At 41.4% G+C, this 23997-nt stretch overlaps 3 protein-coding genes across 3 annotated transcripts; 2 read left to right on the top strand and 1 right to left on the bottom strand.

Moving 5' to 3' along the window:
* Positions 1–2358: 2358 nt before the first annotated feature.
* On the top strand, positions 2359–11740 carry vsig10 (V-set and immunoglobulin domain containing 10). Its single transcript, XM_076104807.1, has 9 exons — positions 2359–2600; positions 2709–3020; positions 3873–4178; positions 6195–6488; positions 8837–9121; positions 9386–9499; positions 9708–9720; positions 10545–10687; positions 10784–11740. Exons 1-9 carry the CDS (start codon positions 2549–2551, stop codon positions 10876–10878), a joined length of 1614 nt encoding a protein of 537 aa, XP_075960922.1. The 5' UTR covers positions 2359–2548; the 3' UTR covers positions 10879–11740.
* A 768-nt stretch (positions 11741–12508) lies between these two features.
* On the top strand, positions 12509–18612 carry wsb2 (WD repeat and SOCS box containing 2). Its single transcript, XM_076104574.1, has 9 exons — positions 12509–12729; positions 12834–13002; positions 14278–14480; positions 14566–14697; positions 15967–16067; positions 17008–17204; positions 17354–17443; positions 17552–17668; positions 17994–18612. The coding sequence occupies exons 1-9, from the start codon at positions 12687–12689 to the stop codon at positions 18211–18213; spliced, it is 1272 nt and encodes a 423-aa protein (XP_075960689.1). The 5' UTR covers positions 12509–12686; the 3' UTR covers positions 18214–18612.
* On the bottom strand, positions 18577–23198 carry rfc5 (replication factor C (activator 1) 5). The gene is made up of 11 exons (XM_076104573.1): positions 23061–23198; positions 22375–22439; positions 21986–22122; positions 21813–21892; positions 21649–21722; positions 21060–21219; positions 20486–20567; positions 20168–20297; positions 19772–19849; positions 19281–19335; positions 18577–19173 (listed from the first exon to the last, which is right to left on the bottom strand). Exons 1-11 carry the CDS (start codon positions 23105–23107, stop codon positions 19074–19076), a joined length of 1008 nt encoding a protein of 335 aa, XP_075960688.1. The 5' UTR covers positions 23108–23198; the 3' UTR covers positions 18577–19073.
* Between the last annotated feature and the right edge of the window lie 799 nt (positions 23199–23997).

The following is a 23997-nucleotide window of genomic DNA, read 5'->3' as shown; positions in this document are numbered from 1 at the left end:
TGGTCACTTTGTTAGGTACTATATAATATAATACAATCCACTACAACAGCTCTACCAGGTATGAATGTTTAGTTTTTGTTAAAAACTTTCAGAGAGGTGTTGATTCAACTACGTGTTTATTATTGACGTTGACGTTTGCAGTGCTGTACATGCATGCATCTATGCATGAAGCCATTCATGCACACATCGACACACACTTACGGAGTCAAACACATATTCACTGCCCAAAAATCTGCAGTAACTCCCTGGTTTTAAACCACTGCCTTCCTCAAGGGCAAACACAGCAGGTAGCCTGAGACCTAATTAGCAAGTTAGCCTTTGGTTGACTGAGTAAAGACTCCATCCAAGAGAAATATGTGCTCAGTTCACGACATTGTGCTGTGATGAAGAGGAAAATGTGTGCAGCAGTGAACAGTAGGAGGGGGCACTGTGTTGACAAATGGCTGCTACATACAGCGGCTTCTGATTAAACAGTATCCGAGGAGGTGTTCATAATACAAAGAGGCAGTGGACTGTAATCGAAAGAGATTCCACCAAAAGTACTTGAACTTATTCACCGGGGTCAGTTTGGTTGTTTTCAAATCACTGGCCCAGTAATTTGTCTTGAAGGCAAAACAACTCAGGAGTGAGATGTAAAATCGTTTAGACACAAAGCGTGAGCTGAATAACTACAGGGGAAATAAGTTTTCAAAAAAACTGGAACTATAAATCACTGAATGAGGCTGATAGTCGTTCTTCAGTAACAATGACTTTCAAAACAAATTTTCAATTAGCTATGCTCTAAACCCAACCTGAAGTCGGCTATTTTAAATTTTGTGTGAATTTCTCCTGTTTTTTTTTGCCATTTCCAGGCCCTGTACTTTAACTAACTTCTAGAGAATTAATCAGATCAACTTGAAATTTGGTCAGTACAATCTAAAGACCTTAGTGATTAAAAACGATCAAAAGCTTGAGGTTTCATGGAACGGCGTGGACGTGGCGGCCATTTTTACATGCTCGCCAACATATATTAAGCTGTTGTAACTCAACTGTAATTTGACAAAGATGACCCAAACTTGACTTGCTTGATAAGAGTCAAGACTTTAGAACTTCTGCATGCCAATATTAACTCATAGTCAAAGCGCCACCTACTGGTAACCGTGGCCGTACATATGCAGGATTCTATAAGTATTGCTTTGCAAACACTGAACTTATTAGAAGGGTTCGTGGGCACACCACCAGAAAAAAATACTGCTCTGATCTAAATATGTGCAAAGTGAGATGTTTGGAGAGCAAAAATTGGATAACAATAGTTTTTAAATCGCTCTTGTACCTGGAGTTTTCATTAATAGCATGAATTGTTTTTGTTCGTTTTGGAGCCACGTCGTAATGTAAAGTACCGTCAAGTTTGTGAAATAAAATCAAACTGAACCCAGCCTGATTCAGACGATAGATTATACAACATGGGCTCACCTCTTAGCTTAAACTTATTCCTCTTTAAAAAGATGTTTTTTTCCCCACATAGAACGACACATTCTGCCATTTCTCCTCAACTCTTCCCGCTTTGAGTCACTCAGCAGTGATTGTCAGAGCTGCACAAACAAACAAACTTTGACAATTTGTTATGTTACAAACACTGAAGCACATTCTCACACATTTGTTTTTTTGTCGCTCTTTACAGGCTGACAGTTATGATTGTATTCAGAGCTACACTCAAAACATTCAAGGCTTAAGACCTGGCCTCTACAATCCTTTTGGCCAATACTGCAGCTCATTTATTGGTGGCAGACAAATATCTATTAAACACATTATTAGCAGCCGGCAAGAAAGCTGTAACACAAAAATAGTTACAGACCGAACCTCCGGCAAAGACTGAATATTAGTCAAAGTGTGGACAGAATGACTTTTTTCACTAAATCTACGTGTTGATAAATTCCTGCAATGCTGGAGAAAATGGACTGTTTGTGTGCACCTCATGAGATGATCAGCTACTGAGTGAACTGGCATGTATTTCTATCAGCATAACATTTGTATGAATGCATAGACTGTTGTTTCTGATATGTTTTGTTTTATTTCTATGCTTCTTTAAAAAAGTATATAAAAAAAAAACCTAATATAGATGTTTTTCATCAACTGTTGCCAAGCTCAAGAATGGAGCCAAGGCACCTTAATATATCTGTCAAATAAAGGTTGTATACATGTGAGGAAAATAATAACAACACCACCGCTTTGGGAATTATAAATATCCTTGCAGTGTACTTTAACCTGTCCCAATGCAGCGTCATATAGCGTTACTGTCTCTTTAACAAGGTGAGGTCAGGGTGTGGTTTATTCCTGCCAAAGTTTCCGGATTAGCATGCTCTTGTAAACAAAACGGAGAGACTGAAGTCACGTCATGTCAGACTGGTCACCTCGGTAGTGTGTGCGCTGTGGTTTATAATGGGCGGACTGGTGTGGATGCGTGTTACAGACGGGCTCACACAGGTGGAGCAGGTGGACTAGTCGGACAGGTTTGGACTGGAAGCCCTTTTTTTTTTTTGAAGGCGATGTCGCCTTTAGGACAGTTATCATGAAGATATTGACAACTGCAGCGTTTCTACACCTTTGTTTGTGCGCCACAGGTGAGTTTTGATCGTGGGGCGCGCGCGCAGCCAGGTAACACAGGTGAGTCTGTAAATCCTGCTCACGTTCTATGTCACCCCCCCCCCCCCTCTTCTTGTCTGTCAAAGCGGCAGTTTCGGATAGTGGCTCCACCGAAACGGCCCTGGTGGCAGCACCGGGGGACATCGCTACACTTCCGTGTTACACCGTCGGTAACGTAACACCGACTCTCACGTCGTGGGTGAAAAATGGACGAGAGGTCATGAGAAGTGACGCCTCTTCCCCGAGCCCTTCGCCCGCAGGACAGCGGCTCGTGGTGACGAATGACGGCAGTCTGCAAATCAGGAGTGTGATGCCCGAGGACGAGGGCACCTACCTGTGCAGCTCCACGCTGCCGGGAAACAACACCTTTCACGCACGTGTCTCGCTGCAAGTAACCAGTAAGTGGTTAATATGTCCAGTCATGAGACCAGTATGATGATCCGAGTTCATCCAAGCAGCTTTATTTTAGTGAACACAAACTTATTCTTCAACATAGCGCACATGGACCCAGGTGGCCACTGGGATGAATGATAGTGTGACACATACATTCTCATTATCAACAAACACATCATTTCTAGAGCTGAAATCATTTAACGATTAACGAGTCAAATATTTGTATAATAAAATATTAGTTTATCATGTTTATCAAAAAAAAAAGACAAACATTACCCAGTAGTGGGATACACAGTACATTTACTCAAGTGTTGTAGAGTTTTGAGGTTTACGCACATTTGAGTATTTCCATGTTACTTTATACTACTCTACTGCATTTACTTTACCATATTTACGTTGCAGATTTAGATTATTAATACAAAATATAGATTATATGTATGCATGTATGTATGTATGTATATATATGTGTGTAATACATGCGCTGCCCTTTTCATTGCAGCACTTCTTCAATTGAATTAATTCACTACCTTTTTATAAAACATTTGCAAAACCGCTCATGTTTTACAACTGTGTTACTTTGCTCTGCCGTCATGAAAAGTGTGCATCACATCACAGGTTTGTCATCAGATCACTCATCAACTCAGGCCAAAAACTCCCCACAACACATTTTTAAACTCATGTCCAGGTATGGATATTGGTAGTAAAGATTTTCAAAAAAATGTTGTCACAAACATGACAATGTACTTATCACATAATGATACAGTTTTTCAAGCAATAACAAAGTTAATCTATTTTTTTACCCTAAAAAGTATCATTACTTAAACACTGTCGTAAAGCACTGCTTGTTCTCCTTTCAGGTGGTCCAGGAAATCTATCCGTGTCCATCGGTCCAGCGACTGCTCTGTCCAACGGGACGCTCATCGTCTCCCGGGGTTCGAGCGTCTCCTTTAACTGCTCCGGCTCCTCCCACCCGTCCCAGCAGCTCACCTGGGCCTTCAGAGGAGATTCGTCCAGCAACGAGTCGCTGGCTTCCACCTCCGGATCCTGGCTGGACTTCAGGATAGAAGACGTTCAGCCCAGCGCTCAGGGGGTGTACAGCTGCAGGGCCCACAACCCCGACTCTGATCAGGCAGTCAATAAGAGCACACAGCTGCTAGTATACTGTAAGTACCATCAGCAGAATACCCACAGTGCCCTTCTCCGACAAAAAGGTCTGATGTTGAAAAGTGTTATTTTTATGGTTATTTGGGCTGCACTTTAGAGAGAGAACTGGAGATTGCAAGAGTCGGCAACATTTAGTTTTAAATGTTTCAATACTGGTGACCATTCAAAAGCGGGAGAAGAAATATTATTGGTGAAAATGAACATTCTGGCGATTGTGTTATTTCATTAATTATGTGACCTACACTAATTGTTTGAATTATGCACTTTAAATGATCTTGCGGCAGCTATCTCTAAAGACAAAAGTCAAGATTGAGTAAAGCCAACGCGAAAACAGAGCAAGACCTCAAAAACAAAGAAGCAATTGATTACAGTCTTGCAGGTTTACAGTAATTTAAATAACTTTGTCGAGACGTTTCCACTTTGACATCAAAGGGTCTGTTTCCTTCTGGTCATTGTCAGAAAAGTCTCATTTAATCCCCTTTGATTCAACAAAACAACTTCCTGTTTTATAGGCACTGTAATGTATTCATATTCATGTCTCCAAGTTCTCAAAGAGTTCACGGAGTGTAAATGCATAATCTGTTCATAGAAGCTTGTGGTCTAACTTTCAACTTATAACAAACTAGTGCACAACGTACGAGTGTACATTAAATACACATAACGGGTAAGCAACAGAAATGTCTAGACAGGCAGCTGAGTCATTATCAAAAACCAACCAAAGTCCAAAACACGTTTGAGATACAGTCAAATGTTGGTAGACTGACACAGTAATTCACCCCGATGTTGCAATAATTTATGAAATTTAATAGACTTCCTGAATTCTCAACAATCACAACATTTCCTGTTTTTTTTTTGCTGACTTCCTAGAATCCCTCACAGACAAATTTTTCTACAGGCAAGGCGAGCTCCAACCATTTCTTCCTGCATTTACTCGTTCATGTATCAGCCTGTTTATAAAAGAATTTATGGTTTCCTTGTAATTTAGCTGAACATGCAAGAGTGTGTCTATAGGCAAGAACACATTACAACATCCTCTATTTGGAGAATAAAGTTTCCAATAATAAAGGCTTAGTGAATCAATATTTACTTAGCTCTAAATTGAGAAGACGGTCAAGGAAATTCCTCTAGAAATCAATAACTTGTTAAGAACTCAAGACTACTAATTAAGCTCAAATAACTCAGAATGTTCCTCTAATTATTACAAAGTTCTTTCCAGGAAATGTATGAGGACACTATGAACCTTCATAACTTTTTTGTGTAGAATTGTTCTAATGCAGAAGTGAAGTGTTTTACAGTAAGAACAGCCTCTGAGTGAGGCGATCGTTGTTACCACGGTTTTGCACTCGGCGGCTCGCAGTCTTGGAAAGGCCGGAGTGAGTGAAGGGGGTATTCAGTGGGTTGTGACCTGCAACCACACCGCTAGATGCCACCGAATCCGACACACTGTCCCTTTTAAGAAAGGTATAGAGCAAAGGTATCGCCTCAATGAATACAAACCTAACTAATTATTTAAGGAAACGTTGGGAAAAAGAGATAAAAAGTTAAACGATTCAATGAGAACGAGTTTCCCCCCCCTCCTAAGCAGAAATGTAATATAACTGGACCCAGTATGCTTGCTGGAGAGAGTGTGGATCAGCACTGGTGGACAATTCCCACATGTTTTGGTCTTGTCCATATATTCAGCCTTTCTGGGAGAAGGTGGGACGTTTAGTGTCAGGGAATATGGGGTGTCTACCCCTTGAAGATCTTCTGCAAGTAAAATATACACTGTTAATTGCTGTACCTGCATCACAGAAAAGACAATGGTACCCGGGCTTATTACATTCAGAAAACAGACACTGCTTATACCATTTTTCCTTCTGTATCCTTTGTTTAAATACTAAAGCGTGAGTGCATCTAAATCCCAGAGTAATAAATGCAAATGCAACTCTGGTGGACCTAGTTGAGCTGGATATTTAAGCTGCTTTCTGTAGTTGTTGTCAGTCTCCTCACGGATTTGTTTCTGTCCTGACTAGATGTCCCAGACAGACACCCTGAGTGTCTGTGGGCACCGGCACAGGACCCCTCCCACTTCCAGTTCAACTGCACCTGGTTTGGAGCGTATCCCGCCCCGACGCTACGCTGGGGGGACGACGACCGGGGTGACCAAGGAGCCCGCCCGATCGGAAGCATTTATGCATTGGACACGACGGAGAGCCTCTCGGTGACGCTGAACCGCTCAATGGTGACGGACGGGCAGCCGCTAAGGTGCACGGCCCAGCACCGAGAGCTCGCTCCGGGAATAGAGAAGTCGTGTTCGTTTACCCTCAGTAAGCAATCCTGAGATGTGCAACCGCTGAATCTTTTATGTGCTTTCCGCTTAGGAGTCACACAGACGCTCTTCAGTGGGATTGTTGACGATGTTTACTTGTACTCAGTATTCATAGCATTGACCTTAATTTGATTTAAAGGGCCGCTTCATTCAAATACCAAAAAAAAAACCATATTTTGCAATTATCACCAGTCAAATATAGTTTGGGATTTATTTGTCCGGGTTCTGAGTGATCTGTCTCTGAGGTTTGTGCCTCCACACCAGCACAATTTAGGAGAACATCATTTAGTTTTTGGTGCACACATTATTGTCTGTATTTCTGAATGTGGGTATGTCATTCGCATATCTCGGAAACAGACGATCTGATTTAGGCTTTTAAAAAAAACGATCTCAAAGCTTCAAAGCAGATGCCGGTGTTATAATCTGTCTGCACAGATATCGTACAAGATTTACACCAAAAGTAAGAAACATTATGAGTCATTCATACAACGTAGCAGTCCATCATTCTTTGATACTTGCTGTCATTTGCTGTCGTTTTTAGCTAAATGTCTCCCAACAAGTTGATTGGTTACTCAGATCACCTGTTGTGCAGGGTGTGAGGACCAACTCCTAATTAAAGATTGAGAGCAGCTTGGTGCGTTTATCCTCTTGACCAATCGGAGTGTGACGCCGCCTTTTCTTTAGGGCTTAAGAGAAGTGGCGCGCTGCACACTCGGGCCGTTCTGATGCTTCCTTGATGTAACAAAGACTTCAACCAGGAACTCTGGTCTTTAGGCCCTTTTGAGACGACTTTGCTGCCTTTACTTTTCTGATTGAGGGTGATTTTGGGCTTTCGCAAACCTAGCTGGTGTGAATATTGGATAAGACCTGCATCAGGGCAGACCTTTGTGCTATCCGTGCAAGAGTTCAGGCTTGCCTAACGCCTGCAGGCTTTATTTTGTAGGAATGTTTATTGGCAAGAATGTGGCGATACGATGCGTGTCATGATACAGGGGTTGCGATTCAATATATTGGATTACTGAATGCAAGAGGGTGGTTTGTCATTTTTAATTTAGGAAAACTCATAGTATAAAGAACACGCCACCATATGCATGAACTCTGTCGGAGAAAATGTTAGCAGAGTGCTTTTACACGGCTTCCTGTCTGTTTCCATTGTTACGTTGGAGTGGAAGAATCCAGTATCAAGCTTTCTGGGGTTTAAACTCAACATGAAAGTCCTGAACAAATCTTTGCATGTAAACTATTGATTAAAGATCAATAGTGTTTTTTGAGAATCGATACAGTATCACAAAGCATAATATTGTGATATTCAAGTGTATTTGTACATATTTTCTCATTATCAAAGAGGCATTTGTTTATTATTGAAGAGGCATTGAAACAGAATCAGCTTCATTGGCCATGTATGCATGCACATATAAGGAATATGATTTGATATTTTTGCATCTCCCTTAATATACTCCCACAGAAATAACAAGGACAACAAAGCTGGACAGATAAAAGAATAGACAGGATTGTTACATAATTGGTGAACAAATGGGTGTAAATAGAAATATATATATATATATATATATAGCCCCAATGACCAACATTAGAAACATATTATTCACTTATTATATTTGAAGAAGCATTTTTTCATTATAAGAAGGCTTTTGTTATTGTAAAGGCCCCTTTGGGATTTGTTTCTCCCAGTAAATATTTCTGTACTGTGTGGTTGGAAGGCTGATTTTCCCAATCAGCTGAAATCTGGGGACTCAGTGCCGCCACAATGGATACATACTCCACCTTCCCCCGTAGGTGACAAGCCCTTCCTGTCATAAACTCCACTCACCATATTTACCCTCTGCTCAGTTTCTCCTATGAAGCAAAACACTGAGTATAAACACTCTCCAATACTCTTCCACTCTGCTTACTGAATAAACGTCAGTGTAACATCGTTGAGATTAAAGCGTTTATCAGCTCCTTGTTTAGTTATTATAGTTCATTATTTTAATTTTGTCATAATTAGTTCATGTACTGCTGCGGATACAAACACAGTTGGTAGCACGCCCATGAGGACACAGTGATGCACACAGGACATGTGGTCGGTCAGTGAGTCACTCAGTGGGGTAAGGGTTATCATCACAGGACGGGATTGCACAAACAATGAGATGATGCAAAAGTATGTGCAGGTTATAAATTATGCAATAGCTTATCTTGAGTTTTGTGATGTTTTGAAAGCTTTGAAGACGAGGTGTGTCCTCGTCAACTAGAATTATTGAAGGGTTTGAGTCCTGCTAAACCCGTATAGGACTCAGAGACTCTTATTCCGGACAAATCATCAGTTCAATGTTTGTCCCTCTCTCCCAGGATCTCCGTACCCTGAAGGGGAGCCGCTGGTCACTGCGCTGGAGGCGACCAGCGTCACTCTAACGTGCACAGAGGACGTGTCCCTCCCGCCTGCGAACACCACTTGGAGAAAAGGGCTCCAGCAGGAGGACATTGTTCCCGGATCGAAGTACGTGCTGTCTGAGGATGGCCCCGCCCTCAAGCTGAAAATACTCAACATCAGCAAGGACGACGAGGGTGTCTACTTCTGCCGCAGCGAGAACCTACTCGCCGTCCGCGAGCTGGAAGTCTACCTCACTGTGAAGAGTGAGTGTGGGCAGCATCATGATCAATAATGTGCTTTTTAGTTTGTAAATTTGTAACTAACGACAGCTTTTAGGTCAAAGGGGATGGCGAGTGACACACAATGAGTTGGCCAAGTTCTCAGCACATATGAATGGAGCAGATAGTTAAACAATAAGCCAGTCGCTGCAGGTGTCGACTCCACCTCTGGAATGCTGCTAAACCTGCTGCTCCTCCTTCTTTCTGCTTCACGATCCTCTCTCCCGTCGTCTCGTTTTGTCCCGACAGCCTCGTCTGCGTACACGGGAGCGATCCTCGGAGTCTTTATCGCTGCACTGATCGTGGGATGTGCCGCAATCGTAGCTAAAACCTTTTACTTCAACCAGCACCGAATTTGCCTGGGTAACTTTTTGTCTTATTTTTGCAACATAAGCACGGAAGTCTCAAATGCATGCAAACAAATGTCTCTGCTCCACTGAATTTATGTTGTATTGAATCTTTGCACAGATTAAAATCTCATCCACTACATCTGTAATGTTGTACATGAGAACACAAGTATGAATCATAACAATCCACTTATACTAATTTCTGTTCATATTTTTGTTTTTAGGTGATGGCTTTGGGTGAGTATCTCACATTGACTTATCTAATACAGCACTGCATGCTTATTTCACTCACCCAAACATGAAAGGGATTAAAAACAGCTGTAATGTAATCTGGGTTTCATGTTGATTGTCTTGTTTGTTATATACAGTATATGTACATTTTGTATTGATAGTTGGCATCAATCAGTTATTTACAGATGTCTTTCATGTACACGTTATATATATATATATATATATATATATATATATATATTTTTTTAGATGATGCCTATTTTAGGTATACTCGTATAGAACAAGGAGAGAAAATTAGAAAAGCTATATATAACTAGGTAGTGATCTACTCTCTACGGTACACATGTTACATATGTAACCCGTTTTTTCCCAGGTTGTTATATTTTTAATTCTTTCATTTCTAATATTTGCAGAGCAGATTTGGGGAGGAATTTGAAACCATAGCTGTTCATAGCTAGCTTTATTCTTCTCCACAGCTGCCGACAACTGTAGCATAGTGTGACTGTATCACGTGCATGGGCGCCCTTGTGCACGAGGTACCAACAAAACAGGGACAACGCTCTAAAAACGTTGCTACATGGTGCTACTAGTGATCAAAAAGTCCAGAGGGTACTTTAAGATTTGCTCACTTTTCCCGTGTGAATGCACAACATTCTCAAAACATTCCTAAACCTCCTCGGAGTTCAGATACAAAAACCACTCCTGGTATGCGTTCACCAGCATAGATCTGATGATGTGAAGCCGTGTAAAAGAGTCTCAGGTATTCACTGTCTTTTAGTTCCCGACCTGCAGATGCACTCAAACGTCGTAGTAATATTTCTGCTCTTTAGGCACAGGGAGGAGGACAGAGGAGACGTGATGAGTCTGGTGGAGTCAGACGACGAGCAGATCTTTCAGGATGCCGTTCCCCGGCTGCCCCCGTTGACCAACGGACACCAGACGACGCTCGTCCAGATACATCGGATCCCATTGAGTATGACCTCATCGTGCCAGTTGACGTTGATGTCGTGGTTCGTTAAGGAAGAGTTTTGTAATGTAAAAATGTCCTTGTGTGTTTTTTTTGTTTTAGCTGATCATGAGGACGCAGAGACAGCTGGCACACGCCCACAACAGCAGGACGATACTGTACAGACAGAGGAGCCGGTGGATCTTGTAACATTTTAGCTTTCGGGTGTTTTTATTTCGTTGAGTTGCATTTACTCCCAATGAACAATGTGAACTGAATTGGTGGAAGACGCATGTAGAGAAAAGGAAATCATCTCTTCTTATTCCTTATTTTTTAAAACAGGGTTTTGAGTTTTTGTAAGCTTATTTCTATGATTTGTTTGTACAGCATTGTGAATGTGTTGCTCTGATGTTGAGATTTGTGCAGTAAATGAAGCTGTTTGAAACAGAACGTGATGTGACACTACCTAGTACTTACTCCCATACATCCCCACCCTGTGTTGTACTTATACACATATCATTTTAGAGATGAACTATGACGATCCGCGTCTAGAATGCAACTCTAGACTGGAAACATTTTTAAAATGTGGTGGAGTGAGGTTGTCGGTCTTTGCGTAGGATGTAGTTGAGGTTGAAATCAGCCGAAACTAAGTTTTCTCACCTTCCCGAAAATCCAGCCAAGTCGACATGAGATCTGGAGCAATAGTGAGCGTGAAATGTTGTTGTTTTTACTCAGTATATGAGTATCGGTACTGTAACAATATTTTGAGATGATTTTGTTCTTTGTAAATATTTTAACTACGATCTTAAAGGGGAATCACGGATAATCTGCATATGAAAATGTAGTCAGTCGTACACTCAGCTAGCACAGAATAAGTTTGCAGTCTGTAACCTCTTGAGTTGCAAATGTTCCTTTAAACTTCCCCTTTTTTAAATAAATGGAGCTGAAATAATTGAACAAATAATAAATGACTTGATCTACAGAAAAATATTCAGCAATGGTTAATCGCAGCCTGAACATGTTTTGAAGTGACAACACTTAATTCAAAGTAGATAATTATTCTTTAAGTCAAACATTCAAAGCCTGTACGTTACATTAGTACATATCTTCTAAAGTGAAATATGGCTGATTATTATTATATGTATTCATATTTCCATGTATTCATATAAATATAAGGCAATGCTCGTTTCTTTGAATAGTATATTTAATACACAGACATGTATTTTCATAATGCATTAAAACATTGAGCGGGTATTACACATTGCAATGCAAATTAAAAGGACAAGCATTTTTAAATGAATAAAAACAACAAATACACAAAAGATCAAGATGTAAGTTAAAAGTGTGACATAACAATGGCTTATGGTATAATATAAACCTTTTTAAATGTGGATTTAAAGGACATACTTTGACATGAACCCTTTAAATAAATATATTTTACATTTTGAATTGTTAAAATGGTAGTATGCCGCCTTTGTTATTAGTTCGACATGCATGATTACACCCCTTTGACTTGGTTTTGGTTTTCAAAGAGTTGGGACATGAAGTTAAAATTATATTGTGATAAATATATAAAGTATATTTTGGGGAATTATTTCACGCATTTTTCCTTGTGGTTGAGTCCAACATTTTGATACAAGAATATTGGGATCTTGGCTACTACTGAGCTGACGCATCGTGTTTTAATAATGACATCACCACATGACAGTTGAAATCATGGGATTGTTATCACTCACTATAATTGAATAAGGGGGCGTGGCTTTGAGTTTACGTAATACAAGAACGACGTGACTACGTAGGGCAACATTCCAGCCAATGGGCAGCCTGCGGAGTGACTCAGACACAAACCGGAAATCAGCTGAAGCGTCTTGTTTTTCCACTTGCACATTTTTCACATCGCTAAAGCGCGACCCAGACGAGGACGCAACAGACACCGTCCTGCCTTCATTTAAATGGCCGGCTGGAGTCACACAACAGAGACGACGCATTCAGAAAGTTAAAGCGGAGGATGTGAAGAGAAGAAACGATGTGCTCCACGGGAACCAACGCGGAGCTGCAACAAGAGACACGTAAGTCACGTATTTGTTGTAACCAGTAACCAGGCAGCGGCGGTTGGAGGACGAGTCTGGTCAGCCGTCGCATTTATTTATGTTGCCCCTCCGTCCTCTTCCAGCCTCCGACCCGGCTCTGGTGCTCGAGCTGAAGACCAGGCGTCCTCCGTCCTTGGAGGGCCGGGCGGGATGTGAGACCTGGAGCGTGGACTTCTCCCCGGACGGAGCCTGGTTCGCCTGGTCCATGGGACACGGGATCGTGTGGGTGGTCGCCTGGCCTCTCGACTCCGAGTAAGGTTTATTTAACCTGTGCGTTTAATCCACGCCTGATGCATTCAGGTGTCGCTCGTACATTCGAGTTTGCGTTAAAAATTATACTTATGGTGGCTGTTTATCCGTGTGAAAAATCAAGCCACATAATGCATCTGTTAATACCTGTTATTAGACCCAATCACAACTGAAATAAAAGAGTGAAAATACAACCATGTAATTAGACATTTTGCTTTGCCACAATGACTCACAAATAAACAAAACATTGTGCAACATATAGTCAAAGCCCATGAGTCAATTTAGTAATAAGGTGTCTATTCACCCAGACCGAAACAACATGAATAACCGCCATGTTTGTCTTCAATGTCAGAAACTTGGTGATGAAAAGTGGCATTATGAAATGAAATGGTATGTAAGGGAAAAATGACATTTTAAAATAAAAACTGCTGGAATCACATAAAAATAAATATACAACAATAAACTGCTAGTGAAAAGAAGCAGGATTAAAAATAGCATTTCATTACGATGTGCAGAGTTTTTATTGGATTACTTCACAGTTTTATAGCTCAATTAAATATTTAGTGATTTAATTATTCATATATTAATAATTTAAAGTGTCTTATTTATTAATTAATATAGAAGCCTTTGGGACTCAACGTAATATGCTTTGCACTTTGTACACCTTATGTAATACATCTACATTTAGGTACCAAATATTGAAACAATCCCATAAAACTCTTTTTAAATTCAACAAAACATGTGAATCTGCTCCATATTCAATGTATTCAATACTTACTTAAATTAGTAGTTAAAAGTAAGATAAAAAAATGTGATCAAAGAATAAGTGAGCGAGCCTCAGAATCAGTGCCAACTTCAGACACTGAACAATTTCCAATACATAAACAAATAGTATGGAGGTAGCAGAAGCAATATAAAGCAAATCAAATGACTGTAAGCTCCTTTTCTTTTTCCATTGAAATTTAAATGCTGGAACAAAGTCTGTAAGAAAATACCGGTATTAACGATAAGTGGGATATTTAAAAATGAGATATTGATGTATTAATAATGCATATGTTAAGCCAGCGCCTCTTAAATCATTTCATATTCACAATTATGATTACGGATTCTCTCTGCCTCCCGACTCTCGTACTGTGAGTGTAATTAATTTGACAAAAATTAGATTAAACGCACAATACACAAAGTAAAAGATGAATTTGACTTGATTTTTATGGTTTATTACATTTTCTATAGATATCTTTATGGTACGTGCTTACTTGATGCACCTCTCACCCACAGAGACAGTCAGAATGGAGAGACCGACCGAGAAGACAAGAGCTTCAGTTGTGGTCATCCAGTGTGGGGCCTCGCCTTCGGGCCCAGACCCCCAAAACCAGCTGCAGCGGCCCGGCCACCCAAACCATCATCAAAAGGAAACAACAGCCTGCTCCTGGCCACAGGCTTGGAGAACGGGGTGATCAAAATCTGGAACGTGTTAACCGGTGAGAGCCTGATTTCTGCTGATGGAGACGTCCCCGTTGCTGTTGCCAGCTGATCTTTAAAACGCTTCTTGTTGTGTGTTTTCAGGTGATGCTGTATTTGACCTCCACGGCCACGAAGGCGTCGTGAGGGACCTGGTCTTCCCTCAGAACGGGACGCTCACACTCATATCGACTTCTCGGGACAAGACTTTGAGGATTTGGGACCTGGCTCAGAAAGGTGTGTGTGTGTGTGTGTGTGTGTGTGTGTGTGTGTGTGTGTGTGTGTGTGTGTGTGTGTGTGTGTGTGTGTGTGTGTGTGTGTGTGTGTGTGTGTGTGTGTGTGTGTGTGTGTGTGTGTGTGTGTGTGTGTGTGTGTGTGTGTGTGTGTGTGTGTGTGTGTGTGTGTGTGTGTGTGTGTGTGTGTGTGTGTGTACTCCAGACTCCTCAACCACTAAATCCTACAACTGTTTCAGTAATGTTTCTTGTGCTAACTCAATTCTGTGTGGTGTTCACAAACAGTCCTTATTGATACGACTCTTGAGTGTTTACTTATCAAAATGCAACCATACTGTTTAATTTGTGAGGAAGTGGTTGTTTACATTCAGGGTGGATGTTATTGAATTGCATAATGAAACTGTCCTGTTTACTTTATTTTTTGTTCGTTAAACTTGTTTGCACGTTCAGCCCATTAACTACCAGCTGTACAGTACGTTACTGTAGAGCATCTAAAGCATATCCGATGTTTTAATATTGACACCGAGCCTTTCAGGCAGCCAATGGTTTCATTTAATATCAACGAGGTACGAGAATCAGCCCACTGAGGTTGCTAATCCACCTCAAAACACATTTATTATTATTCATTTTTTTTGTCAAAGTAACATCATCTCTCCTTGTTGGTGTGTTCAAACACATAAAGGGAAACCCAACGTTGACATTTGAGACTTGACATTTAGCTTCTGTAACGATCTTTCCAGCTCAAATCTTATGTATCGAATGTCACATTGTGCATCAAGGCTTCACTGACGGCAACTGATGAAACTGTCAAATGTCGGAGCATCCTTGAACGCACCCCGGTCAAACATTAATGCCATTAAAGGCTCACTGTGGGGGGGTTACCCAACAGCTTTCAAGGCTCTGCAAATAGTATGATACTGTGATGATATTGACTGAAACCAGTGGCTGCCATTAATGTTGGAAAGCAGTCTGAAGGCTCATGTTATGCATTCATAAACCGTGGGTAATGAGCATTAGGGGTGTGCAATCATCATGTTCCTGCCCTGTGTATTTGTCACTTCGCCCCTGAGGTTCGTCACCGTGCCGTCTGAATAAACCTCCTGTTTGAATGTACGAGGTCAAAGCCAACAAATGTTTGTGTTCACACGTACAAGTCGCATTCTCCGCCGCTCCAGGAGCTGATTATGTGAACGTTTTTATTTTGTATCCAGCGATGATTTTTTGCATTGTGTCTCGTTCGGTTCAGTTAGGCTTTGGTTTCTGTCTGTTGCAGGTAAAAAGGTGCAGGTGCTCTCGGGCCATAAAGACTGGATCAGCTGCTGCTGCGTGTCCTCAGACTGCAGCATGATTGCGTCTGTCGGCAGATTTGACCGAGTGAGTTTTGTCATTGTAAAAGTATGTTGTTTCATATTCAAGGCAAAGCCAGACATTACAACACACAACCACACAAATGTGCGTGACTGTAGATCCCGAAGGCTGTCTGCCATCTTCCTGACAACACAAAGCTCCTTTTTATCAAACCGTTTCCACCTCCATTCTACTACAGGAACCAGAACTGTGCAAAGGGGGCCGATATTTTTCTGTTGCACAACTTTGTGTTTTCGTCAGACGAGAGGTGACATTCTTTGAATATAATCCTGCAATGATTAACTGAAGGGACGGTGTTTTTCTCTTCAACTCTTCCTCCTCGGGGGTTTCCTTGCTGATCTTTCACCTTTACAAATAGTTGTGAAGAATTTCAACTTTCACACGCCTGTTTTCACTGATCATTGTGGCAGCATTTCCTTTTTTAATGGCTTCTCATTTTACTTGCATTAACTTCTTTTAAATAGTGTTTTTGACAGCCACGTCACTGACGTCCGGATGGGTTTAACTAAGTCGCATCTATCATTTAAGACATTTCTGTCCAGTGCAGAGCTTTGGCTCAGTCTGTGGCTCCCCACTATGTAGTAAGTTCAGCTTAGCTTTGCTTCTTTGTTCTCTTTGTGTGGAGACATTTGGAGCACCGGGGAGCACTTCCCACTCCTGTCAAACTGCTAATTTGACACCTTCTCATTTGCAAAGACAAAGCAGCCCGCTTAACATTGTGTATTAGCGGACTTTAAGATCACATTTACACTGTAAACTGTGTTGCTGCGTGCTCCAGCCTGTCCTGTTGACATTCAGTCAGTACATTGTTGAGATCCAAATCACTAGATTTTCTGGCGTTGCAATAACTGCCAGAATTAGCCCTCGTTAAGCCCTCGTTGTTCCACATTAAAAGCAGTCCTTGCAGCAAGGCATGAAGACTCCTTGTGTGATTTCACTTCATCAGATGGTGTGTCTGTGGAGTCTGCGGTCTTATACGTTCATCAGGAACCTGGCTGGAGGGATCCGCAAGACCTTGTACCTCCTGTCTTCCTGTGACTTCTCTCCCGACGGGGCGCTGCTCGCCACCGCGGCCTTCAGTGGCTCCAGCTGGTGGATCGACCTCTGGGACCCGTACACCGCACAGAAACTGGCCACTCTGGTGTAAGTTTACACTCAGTTTTTATGCTCTAAATGTACTTTAAACTAATATATCCTGAACCGTGGTGAAAAATGCATCTCGGATCGCGTGAAAACAGTAAATAGCATCTCTAGTCTTGTCAGTAAAACTCCAACCTAACTTTTCTCCACAGCGACTATTTTGAAGATTACGGGCAAAACCAAATCTCAGCAGTACAGTTCTCTCCCAACGGGTTGCACTTGGCGATGGTGACCGACGACAGGTGAGTCTGTTATCAGCTCCCGTCTCATACATCTTTAACATAATGTCGTCATCTAAACGTTTCCCGCACTGGACAAAATGATTTCAGACAGATGTGTTGCGTTCACAGAGCTCTCCGGATCTGGGAGCTGGGGCAGAAAGGGATGGAGATGCAGACGAAGGTGGACCGAGACTCTAATGGACTCTGCTGCAAATACCATCCACAGGGGGGAGTGGTCGCCACAGGGTAACAAAAAAAATACTCATACTAATAAAATTTGAATATGAAACTCTCACTGCTTGTGGACCTAGAAGGTGGCTTTAGAAATATTGCAGCTTGTGGACGCTGAATTCGGGATTCAGAAAAGCCAGCCATTCGTATGCTCCAAACTCAAATGATTTAGCCTAAACATAATCTCAAAAGTTAACATTTTACACCTACAATCTTCAGCGTAAGCGAGTCGTCCTCTTCTACTTTGCATGTTTTCCTAAGTTGCGGTGCATTAAGCCGTCTTTGACCCTACATGACTGACGCTAACCACCCCCCCCCCCCCCCTCCCCTCCTGTCACAGAACCAGAGACGGCCACGTGAGGTTCTGGAAGGCGCCCAGGACGGTGCCCAGCCTGTGCCACCTGTGCCGATCCATCCTGCGCCACTCGGTCTCCACGCACCAGATGGAGCCGCTGCCCCTCCCCAAGAGGATCCTCCAGTACCTCACCTACAGAGACATCCCCCTCAAGACCTGCCTCAAGACCTGCTGCTCCTCAGACGAAGAGGACTGGGAGGGTTAAATAGGAACATTAACACAATGCAACAACTGACATTTACAGCGAGTGATTGTCACGCGTAATCATTTTTTTAAAATTGAATCCTTTTGTTTGCTGATTGAGATGTTTTCACAGCTCAGGATGCAGCTCTTAACATAATCTATAGATGCAGCATTCCTACATTAAGGATTCCATTTATTGCACTAAGATTGTAAGATGATGCACATCATGTTCACATGCTTATTTGACTTGAATATCACAATTTTATACTATTAATTTATTGTGTAAATATAATATAAATAATTTCTAATTCCTGTGTTTATCATAAAACGGCACATACTACTGTAACTACTGCACATGTTAATATACGATAACAAAAGCTTGACATATAGGAAATACTTTTATTAAACAGATTCAAACACACGTTTTTTGTTTTTGTAACATTATGGCATGTTTGACACATTTCTTTGATATCTTTTACGTCATCGTGGATTGGTGACAGTAAGTTGATCCTCCACTGGTGACTATTAACAGTTTTCCAAGTCCACATTTTAAGTGACCAAATTATCTTTTTCTAATACTAGTTACAAACGACTGCCTCCCGCTGCCCTCAGTTAGTATGCAGATGTGAGTGACTCGGACAGCCGCGAGCGTCCGGTTCTCTTCGCTGTGCATCAGCACTGGTGGGCAATCGTGCAGCGGACACTTCTGGGCATCGGGTTTCTTTCTAAATAAGCTCAACTCAACTGATTTCAACAATTTCTCATCATTCAAAATTGTAATGATGATAGTCGCAAAGGAATTTGAGGGAGAAGTTTCTCTTCCTCGTTGGTTCGCATTCAAGAGAGACAGAACTTTGTTGTGGCGTGCAGCGGTTAGTGTATCTAGGAGGCCTCGCTGACCACCATGTCTCTGACCGCCTGGAACGCTGCAACCATGGAGCTCAGCTGGATCTTCTCATTGGTTCCTGAGGCGAGCCGGTGTCTGAGGAGACGACACACGATAAGTCCAAAAGCAGCACTTCACTACGATATTACAGTGTGACCGTTTCATATTAGTTTACGAGAGGAAGCACAAGTGATCTCACGTACTCTATGTCAGACAACTTGATGAGCAGACCAATCCGAATAGCCGGAGGAAAGTCCACTGGAAAAGAAGAAAATAATCCAGATACTTGTCAAACACTTAACTTCTGAAAGACTTCCAAGTCCAACAGACCGTGTGCCAATAACAAAGCAAACAGGTTCATCATTCAATCAAAATGGAAGAACTGGAGGTTCTTCTACTAGACATTGTAAAGTCATGAGACAGTCAACATGTAACCACACACACACACCTTTAAATTCGTCATCATGCACGGGCCCTTGCATACAAAAAAAAAAAAACAAAAAAAAAAACTTGCAACCACTGAAGCTAAAAGAGCTTAAAAACATCTAAATGGAGAGATTTTAAACACTTGAATCGTCCTCAGGGTGCGGTGGGATTTAACCCCCAGTAATTGCTCTTATATGCAAAACTCATTCAAACACAGCTTCCTGGTTTTAAACTAAATATGACCTTTTTCTCTTGGGTGAAAACTCACCTCTGTGTATGAGCAGATGAACCTCAGTGAGGATGTCGTTCAGGGCCAAACCTTTCAACGTCTTCAGCTGAAGGATTTCTGTGCATGAGGTGTTAAAGAGTTGCAGCAACACAAATGATTTAGCCAATGAAAACATGTGGCACGGGTAATATTTGTCGATGTGTTGCTGCAATTATCAGCCTAAGTTATCAACTGGTAGATGTAATTATTTAGCTACAGCTAGCTTCTATCAAGTGTTATCCGTGGCAAGAAAGAAACATTGAATTTGCAGAAACTTCGAGATGTTTAGCTTGTGCTGAATTGTACAGAATGATACTGAACGCACTGGTAGACATTTCACCAGTTAGGGAACATAAATATAGATGATTGAACAGAGTGACGTGTCCTGAAGGATACGCTTGTACGCTGTGGTGAAGTCTTTGTTGAGGGACCAGTCGAGGATGTTGGCGATATCTGAGCGGAGGGGGTGACCTGTGCAGGTGTACACCGTGTCCTCCGTCACCTTCCCGTACGCCATGTTGGTGCTCTGAGATCACACGGTTGGAATACAGACGGCACATTTTACTCTTCTACAATGATTAAATATTAAAAAGCAAGTGTAAAAAGTTGTTTTTAAACTGTTTTAAAACAATATCAATGAAAACACTGAACCTTTACGTAAAAAGCGACACAACACGGTGAAGCACAATGATCAGGATGAGCTTCTGGTCGTACCTGCAGAATGTTGAGCGATCTTCTCATGTCGCCTGATGATAAGGTCACAATGGCCTTCATTCCTCCTGGGTTTATGTCAATACTGCCACAAAAACATTCAGTCAACACTGAGATCAACAAAGCTTCATCCATCTATTCTAAATAAATGTAGCATTTTGAAACAAACAAACATTATTGCCAGTGTCATTGATTGTTTTTCTTCAATTTCTTGCTGATGGTACAAATTCAACATTTTAATTTTCATCATCAGTCACAGCAAGAAAACTATGTTTGGGGAAATCTGTGCTTCTTTTGGTTTTGTCCTCTCTGTGCTGTAAAATAACGACACGTTTCCTGTGAAACCCAAACCAGCAGCATGAGAACAACACATGGTGACAATAGTTTTGGATAAAGTTTTACCCGTTTTCTGTGAATAACACATATCAGAATGAGTGCCAATAGGATCAAGTAAACAAAAAAACCAAAATACACAGCACAGCACCTTCTAATCTCTTCTACCTCAGATTGTTTTAACAGTAGATGGAGAAGAAACATTCTCTCTCACACACACACACACACACACACACACACTCACCTCTCCTGCTGGACAACATACTCCAGCCGAGGGATCATCTGGTCCGGGGACAGCGGGCCGAAGCGAAATCTGGTGCATCGAGACTGCAGAGCGGGGATGATCTTGGACAGGTAGTTGCCGATCAGACAGAACCGAGTGTTTTCTGTGTACTTCTCAATCACTGAGAGAGAGAGAGAGAGAGAGAGAGAGACAGAGACAGAGAGAGACAGAGAGCAGCAGAAACACAAGTTAGAAATCAATGTAACTACGAAAAGGGGAAAAATACAAAGTTGTATCTAAGAACTCAAAATGAAAAATATATAACTTGATTCTCTGAACTCTTGCTGAGAACAGCCACACCTTCCTATATGTTCCTGTTATTTTACTTCACCAACAAACTACATATGTCTGTAAATGATTATGTAAAAATGGTAAAAAGTGTTCCAGGTTAACAGTTAAAAACCAAATCTTTCGATAGGTTTTGCTCTTCAGGGTGAATGTCAGCGTGTACAAGCAGATATGCTGTAATTCACCAGTGGGCAAATTGTGTGGCTGCTCAGTGAGCCGTGCGGCTCACAGCGGGCACCGCCCGGCCGAACAGATGGCTCACCTCGCCGCAATGCATTCTGGGCATCCTGGGTCATGGCATCGGCCTCGTCCAGTATCACCAACTTGAAGCCCTTCCTGGAGGACAAGAGCGACGGGCGAAAAGGCGGCCGTTCAAATAATTGCCCGTAAAGTTATGGAGTAAACATAGATTTTCTTTTGTCTTACTTGAAGATGGTCCGGGTGCTGGCAAAACTCAGAACGGGACCTCGCACCACATCGATACCTCTGTCGTCTGATGCGTTTAGCTGCAAATCAAAACAAGTCATCAAATCAAAGAGCCACGTGGTGTTGTCGCTAAACTACCGGAGACCAAACAGACCAGAAAACGTTCAGTATACCTCCAACACCATGGAGTTGAACTCCTTCTCCTTGTACAGCTGCTTGGCACAGGCGAGGATGGTGGAGGTTTTGCCGGTTCCAGGGGGGCCATAGAACAAGAGATGGGGAAGCTTGTCCTCACTGATAAACTTCTGGACTGAAGAGATGCACAACAGTTTTAAAAACAAGGAAACAGTCTGAAAATGACCTTTTGAATAGAATTATTCATTTAAAACACAAGGAGACAACGAAGACAAGAGCCAGCAACACTGACCGTTATCCCCGCACGGAGAATAGTACAGTAATTATCCTACAACTGTGTATTCAATATGTATGTACTACTAAGGGTTACTGAAGATCTATAATAATGAGGAATATATATATATATTCTTTCAGTCCTCATACTTACGAGTGCTCAGAATATCTTTGTGTGAGATCAGATCATCAAGTTTCTGTGGTCGGTACTTTTCAACCCTGGAATACGGAGAAGAAAGACATCTTCCATCAATAATGTTATCAATAATAAATACGTCCAATTACTAAATGTTACTGTAAGAATAGCACAAGTTTAAGTAACTTGTTAACGCACTTGTTAACCCCAAAATGTCTCGTTGTACTGGTATAAATTACAAAACGAACCTCATGAAGGATTAGTCCTTTTAAACCAGATTACTTATATGTTTGGGTATATATATATGCTATACGTTTTGACTAGAGCTATCAAATGCTTGGGTACCATTCTTTAATTCGGCATCTATATATATCTGCAATATGCATGCAGAGAAATATTAAATACGTGTTGTTTATAACAGTTTCTCAGCAGACACTGCGACACTTGCTAGTTGGTTGAAGTGACAACGCTGGATGCACTGACTAGCTATTATTTATGCAGAGTTAAAAAGAAGCTCACGTGTCTTAAGATGCAGCTAATAGTTGTTTTACACGTATGAGTAATGTAACGTTATTATCTAGAAGTAAAGCGTTAGTACGGCGAGCTGCTCTCTGGAATCCATAACGTTGGTAGGTAAAGTTAGGTTAGCTAGCTAGCAGTTGCTAATTCAACCTGTTGTTGATAAACAACAACGTTCCACTCACCACGGTAGGTTCATGGCCTGTAACGGCACTCTGCTCGTAGAAGCCATGTCCCGCAGACTTGTGTGGATTTAGCTCAAAGCTGGGTTAAATACTTTCAGAGTTTTTGGCACTTCCACTTTGGCGCGCTCCACGACAAAAACGTGCGTCATACGTCACGGCGTACAACCAATCGGATCGCTTTGCCAGCTCCTATGGGCGGGGTCTCGGTGACAACACGAATGCCCACTGTCCAACAGAAAGATACTAACATGTCACACATCTCTAGTTTTAAAGAAGCGTATACAATATTTCTGGTCCACTATGTAAATACATTTGGGGAACATATTGGAAAAAAATTGATATGATTGTTAAAATTAAAATGATTGAACCGAGACTCAGCTTGATGTGCTGTTTGTTTTGTATTTATTTTTCTCTCTAGCAGATAGTTGCGCATTGCTGTGTAGAGTTCAAACATCCCAGAGAGCAAATTGGCAGAACCATAAGGATTATTTAAAGTCCTGTTATAAGATGATACTGTTGTGATCCGTTAGTTATCATGACAAATGATCCAACAATAAAAACACTTTGTCGTACGAAACAACATTTTCAACCTTTCTTTTAAACAGGTAAACTCATTGAGATCAAGATTTGTTTTGCAAGAGAGACCTGAGAATACAATAAGAACAGAGATACACAACAAAACACAACCAGTCACACACAACAACAGAAACAGTCACACAAATATCTAAAAAGGTAGACAATGAATGGTTAAAATGCATCCAAATATGATAAGACTTTCAAATTTAGCATATGTTATCAATAAATTAAAGATGAAAAGTTACATAAAATCACTGTAAAAGTCACGAGGACAAAAAAGCGGATAAACTCATGCTTGTTATAGAAATAGTATCCCAATACCCGTACTACCATACTATTTAGTATGCCAGAATGGATTAAC

This window comes from Anarhichas minor, unplaced genomic scaffold (genome assembly GCF_050575085.1).
Source record: "Anarhichas minor isolate MPS153535 unplaced genomic scaffold, ASM5057508v1 ptg000030l, whole genome shotgun sequence".
NCBI lineage: Eukaryota > Metazoa > Chordata > Actinopteri > Perciformes > Anarhichadidae > Anarhichas > Anarhichas minor.
This window is presented reverse-complemented; position numbering and strand designations above follow the sequence as displayed.

Coding starts and splice junctions, on each gene's coding strand:
- vsig10 (XM_076104807.1), top strand. CDS start 2,549: ATGAAGATATTGACAACTGCAGCGTTTCTACACCTTTGTTTGTGCGCC. Junction 6,489..8,836: donor GTCGTGTTCGTTTACCCTCA/GTAAGCAATCCT, acceptor CCTCTCTCCCAG/GATCTCCGTACCCTGAAGGG. Junction 9,122..9,385: donor AGTCTACCTCACTGTGAAGA/GTGAGTGTGGGC, acceptor TTGTCCCGACAG/CCTCGTCTGCGTACACGGGA.
- wsb2 (XM_076104574.1), top strand. CDS start 12,687: ATGTGCTCCACGGGAACCAACGCGGAGCTGCAACAAGAGACAC. Junction 13,003..14,277: donor GCCTGGCCTCTCGACTCCGA/GTAAGGTTTATT, acceptor TCTCACCCACAG/AGACAGTCAGAATGGAGAGA. Junction 14,698..15,966: donor TTGGGACCTGGCTCAGAAAG/GTGTGTGTGTGT, acceptor TGTCTGTTGCAG/GTAAAAAGGTGCAGGTGCTC.
- rfc5 (XM_076104573.1), bottom strand. CDS start 23,107: ATGGCTTCTACGAGCAGAGTGCCGTTACAGGCCATGAACCTACCGTG. Junction 22,440..23,060: donor CAGGCCATGAACCTACCGTG/GTGAGTGGAACG, acceptor TCCGTATTCCAG/GGTTGAAAAGTACCGACCAC. Junction 20,298..20,485: donor GATCGCTCAACATTCTGCAG/GTACGACCAGAA, acceptor GTGTGATCTCAG/AGCACCAACATGGCGTACGG.